This window comes from Staurois parvus, unplaced genomic scaffold (assembly GCF_062004578.1).
Source record: "Staurois parvus isolate SC_StPar_1 unplaced genomic scaffold, SC_StPar_1.0 ptg000155l, whole genome shotgun sequence".
Classification (NCBI taxonomy): Eukaryota; Metazoa; Chordata; class Amphibia; order Anura; family Ranidae; genus Staurois; species Staurois parvus.
Window position 1 is genome coordinate 3,382,254 of NW_028317951.1, and position 20,944 is coordinate 3,403,197.

Below are 20,944 nucleotides of genomic sequence, written 5' to 3' on the forward strand. Positions count from 1 at the left end.
CTATTATTGTAGATATTGTGTATGTAGAGTTAACTTACAAAGTATACTGTTCCTTGATGTTGTAAAGTTTTTTTTGTTTCTATCTGAATCAGATGGTCCTGCAAGTGATTGCTGCAATATCTATCTTAAAGGTGGCTCCTTCCCCTTGAAGGGCCCTTTGGAGCCTTCCTTGCATTTGTGCTTCCAGACGGCTGTGTGCTTCAATACAAACAAACAGCCCTACAGTAAGCTACTCCCTTCATCCAAGCTAATTGAGGATAGCTGTTGGCACCTGTGTTGTTCCTTTGTTACCTGCTATTCAGCGCATGCACTCCCCAACAGGAAGTTTAGGGAAGCTGCACTGAGGAACTTCAGTGTGAGCATTTAAACCTACTTCATTACATTTTTATTATCTACACTTATGACACATGACTCAAACCCAAACTAAACACAGCAGTTGCCAGTTAAGCCCCCACATTAGTGTTGAACCTCATTGATTAACAAAAATCCTCTGAAGTCCAACCCTGGGGACGTAACACGTAAGGTGGGGTTTTCTCTCTTGACCTCACCATGTCCATGCAGATCCAGCGGATTGCTATTAGCCGTATGTTGCGGTTTTACCTGTTTTAATGCTGAAGGATATTATTATTATTTATTATTATTATTATTATTATACAGGATATTATAGCACCAACAGTTTACGAAGCGCTTTACAACATAAGAACAGACAGTACAATTACAATACAAATTATTACAGGAGGAAGCAGAGGGCGCTGCTCGTTAGAGCTTACAATCTAAGCGGGAGGGTCAAATTAAACAAAAGGTAATAATTGGGGGGGATGGACTGATGGAGAAAATACATGTACAGTTGCTAGGTGGGGGCAGGATAGACCTATCTGAAGAGATGAATGTTTAGAGATCGTCTAAAAGTGGACAGAGTAGGAGATAGATTCATCTGAGGGGCTCCTATAAGGGAGATCCCATGGTGTGTCTGAAGGTTTGCTGAGGTGCTGGAGGCAAGCCAGCTGGGATCAATCCTGAGGTTTAAGAGCGGGTTCTCCTTTAGGCTTACTTTGAGCTCTTGTGACTGAGAGGACTCTGTTCAGATGAACATATAAATTGTTTGCACTTTTGGAGTTGGTGTTTTGGGAAAAGGCTATTCATCATTGTGGAATTTTTTAATCACCTGCACAGAAGCTGTTATTCACCAGAAGTTTTACACTGTATGTCCATAGACTGTATGTGGACTTGCACTAAATGCTTATTAAATTTTGTTGTTTCACGTGCCACATTTATTCTTATTTACTTACAAGACAAGAGGTGCAAATTTTATTATTTGCTGATGTAATGGTTACTTTTTTTTTATTTATGTATATAGGAAGGAGAATAAGAATTTTTATTTCAAATGCTGCACACATGACATGCTATTTGATGACTGCCTAAATGCCTAAGCCAAAATTAGTTTTTATTTCTAAATCCACTTTTATACAATCTCACCTTTTGATATATGCAGTTTTAGTTTGACATAATTGCCTTTTTTTTTTTTTTTCTGCAGGTTTGACTACACCCATAAAAAGCAGTCGGGTGGTGCAGGCCAGTATGGTAAAGTTATTGGTTATATTGAGCCTCTTGAACCTGAACATAACACAAAGTTAGAATTTGAAGACAGAACAGTAGGAACAAATGTCCCCAAACCGTTTATCCCAGCTGTGGAGAAAGTAAGTCTACTGTGATATAAGTATGTTTACCTAGAGCATGATGTGATTTGTGATTACAGTATGCATTATGACCATAAAGTGAACCTTTACCCTCTTCTTGGGTTATGTGTCCAAAAGTGCTTACAGTCCATGCTATAATGAAAGACGCACTTATCAGGGAGGTTCAGGTAAACCTGACAAGCCCTCCTGCCATTCTCCTTTTACTGCCTACTAAAATAACTTGCATTCTTTAATAATTTGAGTCAACGACACAGAAAAAGTGTGAAACATGTATATCTGCATAATTGTTTCAGATTAGTGACTCAAATTATTGAAGTAAGAGTATAATTATGACAGCTGTCACGTGTTTTGCAGTGATCCTTCAGTGCTGCAAGGAGAGTTAGGACATAATGTGATTCTTGAAGGAGACAAGTCTACTAGCCAGACCTGTGTGTATGCCAAGGGAACATAAATGTATCATGAACAGTGGGGAATAGATACATCTTGAAAGGGTTTTTTTTTTTTTTTTTGAGAACTAGTGCCATCTGATGATAAGGTACACTTGCATAACAACCTGTGTCTACTACTGCACACATCCGTTATGGGTTACTTACATCTTTGTAATTTATACCTCCTGCAGTAACCCATTCTGCATGTTTACAGCTCACTTTCACTATAGAGATGAATGTAGATTGTGTGCACGTGTTAATGTTTGATTGATGAGCAGTAATATACATCACACCTGTTCTTATGAAAATTAGGGAAAAATTGTTTTAGAAGTTTCAGATCTTTGGCTTTAAATTATGGATAAAACAAGACCGATTTCAGAGGGGCATTATTTATAGGATTTATTTTGGGTTTTATTTTGAAAGTCTTTATACAGATGGGTGGAAAAAAAGACTGGTTGAGCAATGGGTTCTTTGGACCACAGGTCTACTGTATGTGTTGAAACATTTTCTTCTTGTTTCTGCTGGAAAAAAGACTGTGCTTTAGGATTAACTATGGTTAAGTTCTGCAAAAAGAAAAGACAACATTTAGGAAGCAGGCATATTCACAATAATAGCATTTCTCTAGACTGTAAGATAATCTGGTCCTAAAGGAGTTCAACTTTCATATAGCAAGAGTTCAGTTATATTTCTTGATGTTTCTGAAACGTAGGGAGCATCCCATGGGTTATAGGAAAAGTGAGAGTAGAGATGGGATACATTTGTTAATTGTAAAGTCATCTAGCACTAATACCTCTGTGTGTATGTGTGTTAACATTCACATCAGTGTTTGACCCTAAGGGGGCTACATTCTAATGTACTTTTCTCAGTCCTGTATGGACATTTACTACCAGTTTATGGATTGTGGGAGTAAACTGGAACATCTGCAGTAAATCCCACACAAACACATGAATTCTCCTGCATGAGAGCAGCTGAAGGAGCCCTTAAACAAGGTAATGTTTTTTTTAAATTGCCTATTTCTTCTCAATCAACCTTATGGCTGTCACACATGAAAAACATATAATGTCCCTGCAGATGGTGTATTGGGAATTCATCCATGGCACTGACTGCTAGTCATGTGACAAGACCTGTAATATCTGACTCACTTACTATACTCTATATATTTCTTAGATTTTCATGTTTGTAAATATTTTATCAGCATGTTCATTCTGTTATGCTGGCAATTTGTTTGCTGCAGGGTTTTTATGATGCTTGTGAAAAGGGCCCTCTGTCTGGACACAAGATTTCTGGCATACGATTTGTCCTGGAAGATGGTGCTAATCATATGGTGGATTCCAATGAATTCTCCTTCATGAGAGCAGCTGAAGGAGCCGTTAAACAAGGTAATGTTTTTCAAATTGGATATTTCTTCTCAATCAACCTTATGGCTGTCACCATGACATTTCTCATATGTCTTGACTAGCCTACTCATAAGTTGCCAATGACACAGTACCTTGAAAAAGTATTCACCCCTTAAAATTTTCCACATTTTGTCATGTAACAACCAAAAATTTTAATTTATTTTATTGGAATTTTATGTGATAGACCAACACAAAGTGGCACATAATTGTGAAGTGGAAGGAAAATGATAAATGGTTTTCAAAATGTTTTACAAATATCTGAAAAGTGTGATGTGCATTTGTATTCTTTACCCTGATACCCCTAACTAAAATCTAGTGGAACCAATTGCCATCAGAAGTCACCTAATTAGTAAATAGTCCACCTGTGTGTAATTTAATCTCAGTATAAATACAGCTGTCCTGTGAAGCCCTCAGAGGTTTGTTAGAGAACATTAGTGAACAAACAGCATCATGAAGGCCAAGGAACACACAGGTCAGGGATAAAGTTCTGGAGATAGGTAAAGCGGGGTTAGGTTATAAAAATAAAAAATTCCCAAACTTTGAACATCTCACGGAGCACTGTTCAATCCATCATCAGAAAATGTAAAGAGTATTGCACAACTGCAAACCTACCAAAACATGGCCGACCACCTAAACTAACAGGCCGGGCAAGGAGAGCATTAATCAGAGAAGCAGCAGAGAGACCTATGGTAACTCTGGAAGAGCTGCAAAGATCCACTGCTCAGGTGGGAGAATTTGTCAACGGGACAACTATTAGTCGTGCACTCCACAAATCTGGCCTTTATGCAAGAGTGGTAAGAAAGCCATTGATGAAAAAAAGCCATAAGAAGTCCCGTTCGAAGTTTGCAAGAAGCCATGTGGGGGACGTGGAAGAAGGTGCTCTGGTCAGATAAGACCAAAATTTAACTTGTCTTGGCCTAAAAGCAAAATGCTATGTGTGGTGGAAAACTAACACTGCAGATCGCCCTGAACACACCATCCCCACCATGAAACATGGTGGTGGCAGCATCATGTTGTGGGGATGCTTTTCTTCAGCAGGGACAGGGAAGCTGGTCAGAGTTGATGGGAAGATGGATGGAGCCAAATACAGGGTAATCTTAGAAGAAAACCTGTTAGTCTGCAAAAGACTTGAGACTGGGGCAGAGGTTCACCTTCCAGCAAGACAATGACCCTAAACATATAGCCGGAGCTACAATGGAATGGTTTAGATCAAAGCATATTCATGTGTTAGAATGGCCCAGTCAAAGTTCAGACCTAAATCCAATTGAAAAATCTGTGGCAAGACTTGAACATTGCTGTTCACAGACGCTCTCCATCCAATCTGACAGAGCTTGAGCTATTTTGCAAAGAAAAAGTGGGCAGAAAATGCACTCTCTAGATGTGAAAAGCTGGTAGAGGCATACCCAAAAAGACTTGCAGCTGTAATTGCAGCAAAAGGTGGTTCTACAAAGTATTCACTTAGGTGGGATGAATACAAATGCACGCCGCACGTTTCAGATATTTATTTGTAAAATAATTTCAAAAAACATTTATCATTTTCCTTCCACTTCACAATTATGTGCCACTTTGTGTTGGTCTACTCTAGCACATAAAATCCCATTAAAATACATTTATGTTTTTGGTTGTAACGTGAGCAAATGTGGAAAATTTCAATGGGTATATGAATACTTTTTCAAGGCACTGCATGTCAAATATACAATCACAATCAAGGGGTAAAATGAGCGCAGGGCTGTAGAGGAGATTACAAAGCCTTCAAAAAAGGGGTGTGTGAAAAGAGATTCACAAGAAAAGTGGTTACATCATGAACAGAAAGCTATACCCAAAAGTTTTTCAAAAAAATTAATCTTTGTTGCAAACAATGCATGTATAGACATTTTAGGTAAATACCTCAGTTAGCCATCACCACACGATGAGACAATACAAAAAAGTATGACCTAAAACCAAAATGTAGTTAAAAACCAGAAACCTACATAAGCAGGTTTATTTTTTATTGCATATGTCTCTCATTGATCATTGCCCTGAATTCGATGTCTATGCATAGTATCGGGTTCCTGAACCCATCTTTAACTGGTACCTATATTTAAAGTACTGCATGTCTGATGTATAGCCTACTATGGTACAATTTTTTGAATACATCCCCTACATGGTGGTGTTACCTGTGCGTCAGTGCTGCTCATGTACTAGACCAATTGTCATTACATTTACAGCACTATATACTCATGACCAGTCATGACGTGTGGTTTTTAGCTACATTTTGGTTTTAGGTCATACTTTTTTGTATTGTCTCATCTTGTGGTGATGGCTAACTGAGGTATTTACCTAAATGTCTATACATGCATTGTTTGCAATAAAGCATCATTTTTTGAGAAACTTTTGGGTATCGCTTTCTGTTCATGATTTAACTGCTTTTCTTGTGAATCTCTTTTCACATTCCCCCCTTTTTTGATGTCTGGTTTTTGGTTACTTGGCAGATAATATACGTTCAGCGATACGTTAAATATATGGTGCCTCTTGCTTTTTTGTTACTGGTTCTGAGATTACAAAGCCACCTAATCATTTTTGCCACCCCAGAAAGCAAGGTACTGCCCTATTGCACGTGATCATTTCCTCTCCCTACTACATGCTGATGGGAAGCTTCATCCATGGACAGAGTCTGAATGTTGGACAGGGAATGCCCCTATTGTAATCTTTGCTCTTGTTTGGTTCTGCGTACACAGCATCACTGTGCTGTAGCCAGTCAAACCATATTCAGCTTTGGTTATAGGAATATACAGTTATGGGTTTCTGACTTGTCAGGTAGGGGAGGAACTTTTCTCCTCAAAAACTTAAAAATGGTTTGCACAGCGCTTTACAAAATGAAAAAGTCCAGTTACAATACAATTCAATACTAGAGGAATAATCATATATGATAAATATATATGCATTTGGAATAATTTGGATGTTTCTGGTATTAGCAAAACTTTTATATTTCTTTTAACCTGAAGCAGTTACGGTTTTTTTTTTTATTATAAACCAAGTGGGGCTGTTCTAAATATATAAATACATGGGTATGTTAGTTTTTCTTTGCCTCAGCATTGTGTCATTTCATTCAACCTTAAACAAGCACATTTTTAAAATACATATATGCATGCCTTTGTATTAGACAAAGGAGATGATCCTTAATTTGGTTTCAGAGTTTATCCAGCATGCTGACTCACTTCTGCTCATTTTCCTTTTATCCCAGCACTCATTATCCTCCATTTCTGATCCTACCTTATCGCTAGCAGACTTCTAAGCAGCTGCAGATTGCATTTTTTTTTTGTGAAATCATAATTTTGAAGCAGAACTGAAATATAAAAAATATCTTGTCTCTGGCTGGAACTCTTAACCTAGTATATATTTGTGTTTTGAATACAGGCAACTAAATATTTTCAGATCCAAGTCATTATTTAGAGTCATATCTTCCCTACATTGCCGTAATATTGTTCTATGTAACCCTAGAAAAGCATCTGGTGCCTGTGAGATTTCTGGCAGTGTTCTGCCCAGTTTTTAGTATAATGACATACTGATTTTATCTTGGCACAGCACACGTAATGTAAACATTTGCTCTTCTCTAGTGTTTGGGGTATCCACCAAGCACCTCTTTTTAAAATATTTTTGTAAACCCAGTTACTAAAATGTCATATAGGAAGAGACATGTTCATGTCATTTCTAAGTGTATTCATGCAGACAGATAGTGGCTGCAGGTGATCAGCAGTGCTAATATGCTATAAAAGGATTAAAAAAAGGCGAAAACTATACTTATTAATACAAAATGGCAATCAGTTTGATACATAGTGCTTTGCCCCCACCCCTGAGCTGAAATAGCCCTCCACCCAAAAACAGCTCCTTATTTTCCATGCTGTTTCCTCAGAAGCATGCCACATTGTTTGCATTCTTGGTTCTTCACCTGCTGTCCATGTGTTTACAGTAGCACCCCACAGACATCTATGGGGTCCAGAGACTGATCACCTACTAGGTGTCTCCTGAATAAATTGCTAGGAGTGTAGGGCAATGATTTTTTGACAAGAGACATTATATATTTCTTGCCAAAAAAATTTTAGCACCTAACAATTTTTACAGAAGGACTTTAGTTGAACTTTGTCATTCCTTTGGGGTTTCTATGTGCTTCAAGGCCTTATTTGCACTGGTGATTTTAGGTCTGGCAGCAGATTCCTATAAATAGAATCTGTGGATTCTTGCTCCTGGAATCACAGCTGGCTCCAGATATCTGCATCTGATGAGCTTTTACAAAGCAATGAGAGTCTGACAGGAGCTACAGCTGTCCGATGATCTTCCCATGTATCCACACATTCAATGGTTACCTGCAGCTAGGACAGATTGCATCCAGGACCAATCATCTGTCCCTAACTGCAGATACCCGCTGGATGTGTGGATACATCAGAAAGTCAGGGGACAGCTGGGGCTTCTGTCAGACTGCCATTGCTTTGTACAAGCTGAGCTGTTGCAGGTGTTAGGAACTACATGTGATATCAAGTGCAGGAATCCGCAAATTGTTGTTGCAGGAATCTTCTGCTGGGCCTAAAGTCACCAGTGTGAGACCTTAGTATTCAGGGTATTCTGATTTAAACATGAGGTTTACTGTAGTTTTTACATTTTCGATCTAAAATGTGTTATCTATTTTTTGCCCCAGCTATGGAGAATGCAACTGTGCTCATTCTGGAACCTATAATGTCTGTGGAAGTTGTAGCACCACATGAATTCCAGGGAGTGGTGATTGCAGGTCTTAACCGCAGACACGGTGTGATTCAGGGTCAAGATGGCTCAGAGGAATACTGCACTGTCTATGCTAATGTAAGTACACATGGCTCTATCTCACAGCTTCTGAACTTGAATTACATTCATAAACAAACCTTTTTTTTCCCCCATTTGTGGAGAAGGGATAGAACTTTGGTCATGTTTAGTGCTGTTTGTGCCCCACTGCGGAGATTTACCTTCTCAAATTGTGTTAGTGACTATGGTCAGTGGGGCAGAAAGTGACCTGAAATCCAAAATTTTACAGTTGACTTTTTATTGAGAGGTGATTGAAAATGCCTGTTTAAATGACAACTTTCTGAGGAGGGTTTACCTCTTTGAAGAGTTTTCCTCTAATTTCCTTTTGCATCTTCAGGACAGGCAATGAAGGGAAATCTCAATGGGACACACTCTGCAATAAACTGACTAATCATTCTCACTAGTTTTGTTCCTCAATGCTTGAAATCTATTGAGCCCTGCTAGACACTGTAGCTCTGTGTGTGAGCTCCATTCAGGCTACCATCCGATAAGCAACTCCCTCTGTTCTAGGACTTTGCTCCGCTAATAACTTCAAAGTAAGGGAGAAGAAGCACAATGATGGTCTACTCTGTGCTAATCACTCCTTAGGTCTGTTCAGTGTTTGATATCACTGAACAAAGCAATAGAGCCATAATTTAGTTGCTGCCTTTCACTCTTAAGCTGGCCATAGACTGTTCAGCAGGAACCAGCCAAGATTCGAACCATATATGGGCAGGCCCAATGTATCGATCTGCTTGAGTACAACCAGCCTGCCAGAACTTACATACATGCAATTATTGCTAGCGGCTATTATAACCGCTATCAATATACAGGTCTGCAAAAAAATGTTTTTCAAGAGCTGTTTTGGTTATTCCACGTAGTCTTTATGTTTTTTGGTGCGCTGAATCCGAAAATGACGTCCATTTTGTCATTGGACATCACGTTTCCTGACAATTTAGGTAACTATGTTAAATAAGGCAATACCGCAAAATAAATGGAAATAGACTTATAAAATTAAAGTTTTATCACAATTTTTTCATGAAAATCCTTTTTTGAACTGAAATGAGCTCACCTACACACACTAAACTCGATTCTTCCCTGTGAGGCTCATCTTGGTGCATTTACGCTTGTGAGTAGCATCTGGAATGTCTCTCTGAAGCATCCAACAGTAATCTGCTATCATTGTAATGCTCCATTTTCCCTGGTATCTCCTTTCCTTCTCTTTAATGTCTTGGTGGAATCGTTCACCTTGTTCCTCACTCACAGCTCCCATATTTTCAGGAAAGTAGTCAAGGTGGGACTGGAGGAAATGCACTTTCAAACCTATCAGGCAACCTAAAGCTTGAAATGCTTTCAGCATTCGTCCGACGATCTTTTTGTAGTGAGGATCTTTGTTATTGCCTAAAAATTTCTGTACGACTTCTTTAAATGCAATCCACCCTTCTTTTTGAGGATCCGTCATGGTATTGACAAACTCTTGATCAACTATAAGCCTTCTAATGTCTGGTCCGACGAACACACCTTCCTTTTAATTTTGCCTCCGACAGGCCTGGAAACTTGGTGACCAAGTATTTGAAGCATTCTCCATCTCTTGGAAGTGATTTTACGAATTGCTTCATCAATCCCAATTTTATGTGGAGAGGTGGTAGAAGAACTTTATGGGAAGGTACCAAAGTTTCTCGGAGGATATTTTTTTCACCGACTGTTAGCACCCTCGGCTGCCAACTCTTCTTGGTCCAGTGATTTTGTTGGTCTCGATTGTCCCATAGACACAGAAAACAAGGGTATTTGGTTTCCCACCCACTGGATTCTTCAGGAAAGATTAACCCCTTCTACCATTAGAAGCACAGACTCAGGGCTGAGGCTTACACATACAGCATGCTGCTGAGTATCCCAGTAGTCAGACATGTCACTCAGAGCAGCACTTGTATTCACCTCCTTTGCAGGGGGGGAGGGGCAGAGATGGTTTACCTGCGAATAACAACAAAGGGCCAGAAGAGAACTAGGGAAATGAAGAAATAGAATTTTTTTTTTCCCTAAAACTTGCTTAGCTTATGTATATATTGCTGACCATCAGATTTACAGTGCTATATTTTTTTTTTACATAACTCGGAAACCCCTTTAAGGTTTTTTTGGCATTTTATATCTTAAATGCACTTATGTGAATTAATTAATAGTAATTTGGACTTTAAATTTGGTTAAAAACCCATAATATAAAAAAAATACCAAAAATTAAAAACAATTGATAAATTTGAAGACAATTTTGCATTTTGTGGCAAATCATGACGTCTAGGAGTTTTTTCAATACTTTATTTGTTTTCAGCACACCAAAATACATGGAAATTAGATGAAAATAATCAAACAGCTTTTTAGTCGCAGACCTGAGAATCACTATGTTCTCCCAGCGGGGACGACTCTGTTGTAGAATCTGTTGCAGGAAAGAAAATCACTCCGTCTATGGCTGGCATTACAGGCTGAATGGGGGATTACATGAGGCTAATAAGACAGAATGAGGTACTATTACTAGTTGTAGCTTGAACAGTAAGCATATCAGTAATCTAAGAAGATAAGCTACAATACAAACTAACCATCGCCTGCCCGCCACCTCCCACCCTATTGATTGGTATGCAAACATGCTTACTTATTTCTAAAACAACCTTTCTTTGCATGTCTGTGGGCACCTTTAGAATTGAATATGAACCCTCTGAATTACATGCTAGTACATGTTCTAGTTTGACATGTTTGTATAAGGTAGATGTAATGATTTGTCTTGTTCTGTTTTGAAGGTTCCACTGAATGATATGTTTGGATATGCAAATGAACTCCGATCCTGTACAGAGGTTTGTTTACATCTGTTTTGTATTTATTGTCTACACTGAATTGGGATATTGTAACATTCACTTTTAATGTATTATAACATGACTCCCTGACTGCTAGTCTCAGGAGATTTGGAATGGGATTTGGTGATGTCACTACAGTGCTTCTCACTGTTCTCTTTACTGGAAGCTCTGGCATGTGGAAGCAGAACCCTTCCTCTACCAAAATAGCCACCTTCACACAGAGACACCGTGCAGGACAAGCCAGTAATAGGGAATAGATCAGCTGCAGGGAGACCACAAACAATACTGGTGACTAGTCCTTTGCCCTCTGCCTACCTTTTTTTTTGGCACAGCTTCTAGAGTTCAGTTCCTGATCACCCTTCTTCCTAAATAATAACAAATTATACATATGCCATTGTACATTAGTGTAGCTCAGCCTTTCTCAACCAGGGTGCCTTCAGGCTTCTTCAGGGGTGCCTTGGCAAAATGCCCAAAAATTGTATACAAGCCAGCAGGTGGATCAATCCTGCTTTTTAGTACACAAAGCCACAGGTTTTCATTGTGCACTTTTATGACCTTCTAGCTGCCAGCATCCTAACAACCAATGACATCATCAGTTGATAAGGAGGAGGTCGGGTGCATGCACATCATCCTTGTTTGACCTTTCCCAGCCCCTCTCCATCAGCACTGGGGTCACATTAGCAGAGTGAGGGAGAGAAAATGAGAAACACACTGGAATACTGGTCTGTACCACTGTGCAAAGGTGTATTTGCTTTGGAAGAATAAATCACGTCTAACATTGGGTGTACTGGATGTGTGTAGAATAGTTTTTTACATTTTAGATTGGGGTGCCTTGAGATTATTGAGATATAATTTTAAAGGGTGCCTTCAACGAAAAAAAGGTTGAGAAACACTGGTGCAGCTATACGAAGTCAGTGCATCCATCTTAAAGTGTTACTAAACCCAGGACCCTGCATTCACTATATCTGGTCTCCCACAGTACACAGACCATGGAAGTGCAATTATTTTAGTAAATATAAACTGCTAAATACCTTTTCTCATCAGCAGTTAGAGCACTCTTGCAGCAGCTGAGCACTGGTTAAAGTTTGCAGGAGGAGTTTTCTTTCTGCTGTAGGAGGATGCAAAACCCCTGACCTCTGTTGGGACAGTGCTGATTGGCCCTGTGCTGATCACATGCACCATCCCAAGAAAAATAAACCTTTCTAGCAATACACACTAAACTGAGCATGTGCAGAAGGGCTACGGGTTCAGTCTGTCTTATCAGCGTGGACATTTGAACAAGAGGAGGGGAAGAGATATCAGGATCAAACATCCTTTTTACACAATAGAGAGGATTAACCCCTTAGGTTTCACAGTGAGTATAACAAGCATACTTTACTGCATATACAGACTGAATTTATCGTTGTGGGTTTAGTAACACTTTAATTGGTATTTTCCACAACAAGTCACCTTAATAATATACAGTGCATTCATAAAGTATTCGGGCCCTTCACTTTTTTCAGTTTAGTTCTGTTGTAGTCTGATACTACAGTTGATTAAAGTGAAAAACGAATTTTAGAAATGTCTGTGAATATATCAAAAAGAAAAAACTGGAATATCACATGTACTTCAAACCCTTTACGCAGTACTTTGTTAAAGCACCTTTGGCACTAATTGCAGCCCCAAGTCTTTTTGGGTATGACACGACAAGCCATGCACACCTGGATTGGATTTTCGGCCGTTCTTTGCAAATTCTCTCAGGCTCAGTCAGGTTCAATGGGGACCGTCAAACAGCCATTTTCTGGTCTGTCCTGAGATGTTCAATAGGGTTCAAGTCAGGGCTCTGGCTGGGCAACGCTAGGAAATTCACAGAGTTGTCCCTAAGCCACTTCTGTTGTCTTGGCTGTTTGCTTAGAATTGTTGTCATGCTGGAAGGTGAACCCTCAGCCCAGTCCAAGTTCCTGAGCGCTGTGGAACAGATTTTCACTGAGGATATCTCTATACTTTACTCCATTCAACTTTTCCTCAACCCTGACCAGTCTCCTAGTCTCTGCTGCTGAAAAACACCCCCACAGCATGATGCTGCCACAACCACCATGCTTCACTGTTGGGATGGTATTGGTGCTTTTCTTTTCATTTTGGTGCTCATTCAGAGTGACCATTGGGTTCTTGGTCACCTCTCTTACTTCTCCAATTGCTCAGTTTGGCCTGGCGACCAGCTCTTGGTAGAGTTCTGGTTGTGCCAAACTTCTATTTGAGAAATATGGAGGCCACTGTGCTCTTGGGAACCTTCAGTGCAGCAGAAATTATTTTGTAGCCTTCCCCAGATCTGTGCCTTCCAATTAGTTCTGTCTCTGAGCTCCTCAGGTAGTTTCTTTTCACCTTGTGACTTTTGCTCTGATACAATATACATTGTCAGCTGTGTTGACTTTATAGAGAGGTGTGTGCTTTTCCAAATCATGTCCAATCAATTTAATGTACCACAGGTAGACTCCAGTCAAGGTGTAGAAGCATCTTGGGCTGGCCATACATTATACAATTTTCTTGAGAATTTTGCTTTAGATTTACCAAAAACCATATAATATGAGGTCAAACCTAAACAGCACTTTCAATTGTATCCAGTTAGGAAGTCCCTTGCACTACATAGTTGAAGGTAAATCTAAAGGAAATTGGACAGAAAATTGTATAGTGTATGGCCAGCCTTAGCAATGATCAAGAGAAATGGGAGCCTGAGCTAAATTTCAAGTGTTGTTGCAAAGGGTCTGAATACTTTGTCCAATGTGATAGTTCAGTTTTTCCATTTTCATACATATCTAAAATTTTGTTTTCACTTTGTCATTATGGGGTACTGAGTGTAAATTGAGGAAAAATTGCCAACTGTCTTAGGTGATCAAACATGTGTTTTTATCCATTTGCTTGCTACAAGCCAAATGATGTAAAAGGATTTATGTTTGACCAGAACAGTCCAGTGTGATGTAAATCTCCAGTGGAAATGTAGAATACTGTTTGTTCTATTATTTAATTGTGAAATGCCTTTACTTCTGCTCTGGTGCCTAGTGTACCAACAGTTCAAGTACACTTATTCTGACAAATGATGCTCACTAATACTGTTCTGTACGTGTAAGAATGATAATTTCATTGAAAGAATCCTTTTTCAAAAATCATTTGCACTCGATGGATAGTCCTATTTAATAAATTGTATTAAAAGGAAATATGATTTAGTGTGAGGAAATAGATGTTCTCTTTGCTGTGTAGAACAATTGTTTTTAATCAAGATGACATATATAATCAGATCTTTTGACCTAGAATTTTATATCTACATGTGTGGCCATCCTAATTAGGTGCTGTACAGTATGCACCAAAATCTGCGTGAGTGTACCTGCAGCATTACTGTAAAGCATCACATCAGCTCTCCAATTGTCCTATGCTCCAGTTCCCTTATAGGCTATAGTCATAAGCCAAAACCCAGCATTGCCTCCCTCACACCCACGTGACAGTGCTCCAGTCTGGTGAATGTCTGCTCAGACCCAAGCTCTGCGGTGTGCTTGTTAAGGGAGGGGGGTTGCCTGTTCTCATCTCTGTACCCCAGAAGATTTGGTATTTTGAAAGGCGTTGAGGGATGTACAGTGCTGCAATTATGTTCATAACATGTGCATATGATATACAGTACTTCTAACAGTTGCCATCATTTCTGCAGCTTTTGTGTGAGGGGCATCCCTATTTTCAAAATTTTAGTTATTGCAACTCATCTAAAAAAAATTTTTTTTTTCTGCTGTGTTATGCTCATGTATTTGGTTTCATGTTTAGGGGAAGGGTGAATACACTATGGATTACCAGAAGTACCAGCCTTGCTTAGCCAGTGTGCAAGATGAAATCATCAACAAATATCTTGAAGCAACGGGCCAGCTTCCAGCGAAGAAAGGAAAGAACAAGAGTTGACCTTACTTCTGATTCTGAATTAGAGACGTGAGCCTGGCTCTGCTTTTTATTTTCTGAGATTTCCCAGCAATTGTCACCTTTCTACTAGGTCGCCTTTACATTCCAGCCATGCATAGAGTGTGGTCACAGCAGATATTAAAGGTTCATGGCTGTTTTTTGTGAAACCCCTTAAACCTGTGATTTAGTTAACCTAATTCACAATGCTCAGACTGAATTTGGATATCATGAAAACTTTGTGGTTATCTTGTGAAGCAATCACATGTTCCTACAGCCTGTTTCAGTAAAAAGTATTCATCTTCCCTGGACGACCCATGTAATGTTGGTGAATTCAGACTAAATTGTAGACTGCTCTTTTCTTGGGGGAGGAAACCATACTCTTATGGGATCCTGGAAATTCTACAACTGCATGACTGTCTAGCATTTCACTTCCTAAGTTTTCTCTTCAAGAATCATTACAGCAATTCACCACAGTGAAATAAAGTGTGTTAATGCAGACACATCTGCAGAATTTAGTTTTTTCATCGGTCATTTTTTTTTTCTAAAAACTGTTATGTTTACCTATGATCACCAATATTATATGTGTCTTTATAGATGTTTTATAATTTATTTTTAAGTAAGCCTCTTTGAAATTTATCTGCCTCTTGACAAGTGTTAACCTGTTCACAACAGTTACAATTTGATTATACAGTCTCCTGTAGACATACAGCACATATTTATGGAAATGAACTACCTGAATGGAGATTGAATTGTTCTAGCTTATAGCCCTTTAAGACCTGGGATTCTCTCCCCATGTCTGTTGTCACAATTCAAAAAAGACACTGCTGTGTCAGTCATTCACAGCGTTCTCTGTATGGGAAAATACAGACAGCCTTTGCAGATGCCGGGTTGTAGTTCTCAGTGAACTACAATGGCACTGTTGAACACTGTGGTAGTTCATTTAGGCTTCCTGTCAGTGTGTAACTGAATGCTCGTATAATGTACAAGCTGACAGTTTACACACACAGTCTGCAAGAGCCCTACATAGCACCCATGATCTACTGATCGTGGGTGCAGTGCTTTATAGGCTCCCAATCAAAAATAATAATAAATGCACATTTTTGTACCTGCATAAAAATGTGCATTTATTTATTTTAAAGGTGAACTTACCTTTTAACTATTCTGCTTAAAAGCTTTAAATAACTGACTTGTTCAGAATTTTTCCAAGAGAGAAAAAGATTTGATCTGAGCAGTGACATTTGTTTCATATGTAGCAATTGTATTTGGCAGCATATCTTACTTGTTTCCTTATATTTACGTCACGTATTCAAAATACTGGTTGGAAATTATTTTTATAACTAAGAGCAGACTTGTGACACAAACCCTTGGAAATGTATGCGCCCTTATTTTATTTCACAACTAAGATTCCTGCCAAAAATGTTTCAAGATGGGTGTTTCTTCAGAATCACTTGTTTGTTAATTTTCCATGTTTAGCTTCCTTTCTTCTTAAAACAATCACACATGTTTTATTTGAACTAGGCTTATCTCCTCATAGTGAGGCTGTCATTTTTTGTTACTGTACTGCAAACGCATATTCATTGAATGACTATTTGATGACATAAGTGGTTGAGAATAAAAGGCTTTACCAAATATTGAGAGACAAGATTGATGGAAGAACTACTCTTGTTGTTCAACTCATTTCCTGTTAATTCTTTATTATATTGCAGCTTTAAGCAACAAGAACAACACCTACTTCATGTTGATAACCAAAGTCCAAGGTGACATGGTCTCCTATTAATTTTAAACAGGGAGGATTTTATTTTTCTAACTGCAGTAACCCTAAAACATTGAGAGACAGGTGGGAAGAAGAACTCGAGTCACAAATGCAATATATCTGCACAATGTGTGCTTCCCTTCTTCCTCGATAGATATTTGGTGGTGGATCTTTTTTTTTTTGCCTACAACGCTGCAGTAGGAATGAGGTCCTCAATAAACTGTTAAATAATGAAGAACCAAACAAAATAGAAAATAAAAAAAAGGCTGCACACCTAATAGGCTATCCTCATATGAATTTGATTATTCACCATAAACCGTAATTAACCATCGGAGGTACGACAAACAGTCCTACATATCAGAGGACACCACCCCCCCAGAGAAATTAAAGGGGGGAGCCCTCAAGAACGGACCAAGGATGGAAAATTGTCCACTGGGACTAATCTACCCCGATGATAAACCTCCAAAATCCTACCCCTGACACTACACACCCCACCGATCATCCCAATCCCCCCAACAAAACCCCCCCCCAAAAGAACCCACAATACACCCCTCCCCCAGATGGAGAGACCCACCCATCCCGTCACCCTCCTCGCAGAAAGAGAAAGAAACTGAGGGGAATAAAACCAGCCCACTGACACCCGCTAGTTGGATGAAATATAATGCACAACAATAATAATAACACTACTAAATAGCAAATTACACATGAGCGCTAAACAATAATGCAATCGAGTAAGGCCAGTGTGGCCATGGCCAATGACCAAAGAAGATGACACTACCCACCCCACCGATCATCCCAACCCCCCAACAAAACCCCCCCAAAAGAACCCACAATACACCCCTTCCCCAGATGGAGAGACCCACCCATCCCTTCACCCTCCTCACAGAAAGAGAAAGAAACTGAGGGGAATAACACCAGCCCACTGACACCCCCAACACCCGCTAGTTGGATGAAATATAATGCACAACAATAATAATAACACTACTAAATAGCAGCCAAATTACACATGAGCGCTAAACAATAATTCAATCGAGTAAGGCCAGTGTGGCCATGGCCAATGACCAAAGAAGATGGCTATGTAAATAAAGTTAATATGCAGGGCGGGTAGCCTCAGAGGCCAATCGGCACATGATATAGGTAACCTCTTATATAGCCAGTGCCAGATGGAAGGAGGCAATAATGGTGATATTGCATGAAAACGCAATCCATGCAAATGCAATAGAGGAATGGATGACACTTGTGCAGTCTGCTGGGATGGATCGGTAATCAGCCAAACAATATGTTACATTCATGGAGTGAGGATGGCCAACTTATAACTTTGAGACCAGTGCTGTGGTACACGGTAGCCAGCCTGTATAGTAGGAAATACTGGAGAAATATGTCAGCGACATAAACGTGTATGACCAGTCCAGCCTCTGCTCTGCACAGCTGATATGACTAAGGTAGCATCACAAGGTCACTAGTACTCGCAATCCGGTGGGACCCAAGGGTCCCGTAGAAGTATAGGCTGAAATATCAGTGGGACAGGGATTCCTGCCTTCACTCCTTTTGGATGGCTGCCAATCCTCAAATACAAGCCTAGGAAAACAGCCCAGATATGGATATGCTGGCTGTAAAAGGTCCAGGTAGGCACCACAGTGTGTGGAGATGGCGTGCGAATGTCGGGGGGGCACGTGCCACACGCCACGCTGACATGTTTTGTCCCACCCACTTCCGGGACTTCTTCAGAGCTATTGGTTGTACAGGCTGTCAGTCAATACTTATATATCACCAAAAGTATCCGCCCTTACTCTACATAAAGGGATCTCAACCTTTTAATGGCAGTCTGTCCACTTAACAGCAAGCGGATAGGAACATGAAGGGTACAACAAACCAAACTTGAAAAACATTATATATCATGGCAATACCTTAATCATAAGGAAATGTGTATATATACATCTAAAAATAAGAAATGCAAACCAGTAAGTATGCATATCCAACCAGCGCCGTTCGCGCCAGGTGAAGCCCATGGCAGGAGACAACAATGCATGTGGAGCAAGGGTTACTATAGTGAATGGCGACCCTACATGAGCCAACTCATTAAGAAACACTTAAGTAAGGCTGCTGGCCAAAAATTGGCCACTTTAAGTACCATTTTGGATTTTATTTCAGTGATAGTCTGTAAGTCACAAAGTCAAATCCGTATAGACAACTATCCTTCTCCCAATATGTGAAATATATAGGCGGATCAGAGGAAACATTGCAGGGACAGAACACTATTGAGACCTTTAGGGATAATAGATTCCAACAGAAAGATCCACATGGCTTCTTTCTGAAGGAGTATCTTGTCTCTATCTCCTCTTCTTTCAGATCATTCTAATTTAAAAATCACCATACATTTGAATCCCTGAGTTGATCCGCCATGTTAATCTCTGAAGTGTATGGCCATAATGAAGGACCCAAAGCATTCATACATTACAGAATTCCCATAGCACTATGGTAGAGCCAAAAAGCACAGCAGTAGTCAATTCTTTACACACAGACAGGTTCTTTGTGAAACATCATTCAAAGCCATACAGTAAGGTATGAGCTCTCTGATTTACTTGTGCGTGTGTATGTTTCAACTTGTGGAATTTAAGTTTAAATGTGTTTTCAGCAGGAGCTGTTGCAACTGGATACCATATGATAACATAAAGCTCTACCTGCTCAAAAAGGAGAATACTAAATATTTTTATGCAAAGTTTCTATGTTTGCCTGTCAAAAAAATAAACATTTTAGTTTTTGCTCCCTGTCTTTTTAAATAAAATTATGTACAAAACCACTGTAGAATCACTTTATATGTAACATTAAATTGATGCAAATTTGCAAGAAAATTCTTGGAATGGGTTTCCATGGCCGAGCAGCTTCACCCAAGCCTAACATCACCAAGTGCAATGCAGTGGCGTAAAGCATGCCACTACTGGACTCTAGAGTAGTGCAGACGGGTTCTCTGGAGTGACGAATCACACTTCTCTGTCTGGCAATCCGATGGACGTGGCAGTTCCCAGGAGAACGGTACTTACCTGAATGTATTTTTTTTTTATAATTTAAATATTTATTAATTTTCCATTTTAAATACATTTCATCAACACAATGTAGATATGTATATATAAAAATATATTCTATAATATTATAATATCCAACATTTTTACTTTATTTACTCTATACAACATTTCCCTCCCAGCACCGCCCCCCCACCCCAAAACCCCTCTGCCTATCCTACCTTTTCTCTGCATCTTCTTATATCAGCAAGTGAAGTTATTCTGTTGTTATCTTTTATTCTTTCCTATACTTCCTATATAATCTAGCTTTTTCCCAGTTCTCCCATTTCCCATAATAGGCCTCCATCCTATCTTCTTGGATATGACACAACCTTTCCATCTTTTTGATCTGCTCAACTCTTTCAATCCAGTCCTCTTCCTTCGGTATCTCTATTCGCCGCCAGAACTTGGGTATCAGAGCTTTTGCAGCATTTATATAGTACCATATCCCTGATTTTTTATATTTATTTACTGTTATATCCATATTATGCAAAATACATACTTCTGGGTCTAGCTCTATATCTATTTCTGTCAATTTTCCTATCAAGTGGATTACTGTTTTCCAGAATATCTGGATTTTAGGGCATCCCCACCATATATGGTATATAGTGCCTACCTCTCCACATCCCCTCCAGCACAGTGGTGAACTCTCTCCACATATCTTATTTTCTACATTTGGTGTGATGTGCCATCTTGTCAAACACTTATAGTTCATCTCTACTTCTCTCATAGAGACGTTCTCGTGAATTAATCTATACATTCTCCTCTGCTTTCCTCATCTATCACAACTCCCATATCCATTTCCCATTTTGTTATATATGTTGGCTTTGTGTTTGTGTCTAATTCAGTGAGTATTTTGTAAACTTTAGTAATCCCGTGTTTCCCATCACCTTGTGTTCCCAATGCCTTTTCGAACAGATTCCAATTTTCTTTTGTCCTTAAAGGTTTTGGCAAACTTCCAACAAAACACCTCAATTGAAAATACCGAAATTCATCTAGTTTAGTGAAGATCTCTCCCTCTTTTTTCTTCAAATCACCAAATGATCCTATTTCGTCTCCCACCA

General features: G+C 39.3%; 1 protein-coding gene across 1 annotated transcript in view; it reads left to right on the top strand.

Annotated features, from left to right (window-relative positions):
* The window catches only part of GFM1 (G elongation factor mitochondrial 1), a 65,037-nt gene extending 48,340 nt beyond the window's left edge, over positions 1–16,697 (top strand). The window contains exons 14-18 of the mRNA XM_089675420.1: positions 1,535–1,697; positions 3,360–3,504; positions 8,195–8,355; positions 11,100–11,153; positions 14,940–16,697. Of these exons, the coding sequence (XP_089531546.1) occupies positions 1,535–1,697; positions 3,360–3,504; positions 8,195–8,355; positions 11,100–11,153; positions 14,940–15,071 (655 nt within the window). The 3' untranslated portion in view covers positions 15,072–16,697. The remainder of the gene's footprint in view (positions 1–1,534; positions 1,698–3,359; positions 3,505–8,194; positions 8,356–11,099; positions 11,154–14,939) is intronic.
* The last annotated feature ends 4,247 nt before the right edge of the window (positions 16,698–20,944 follow it).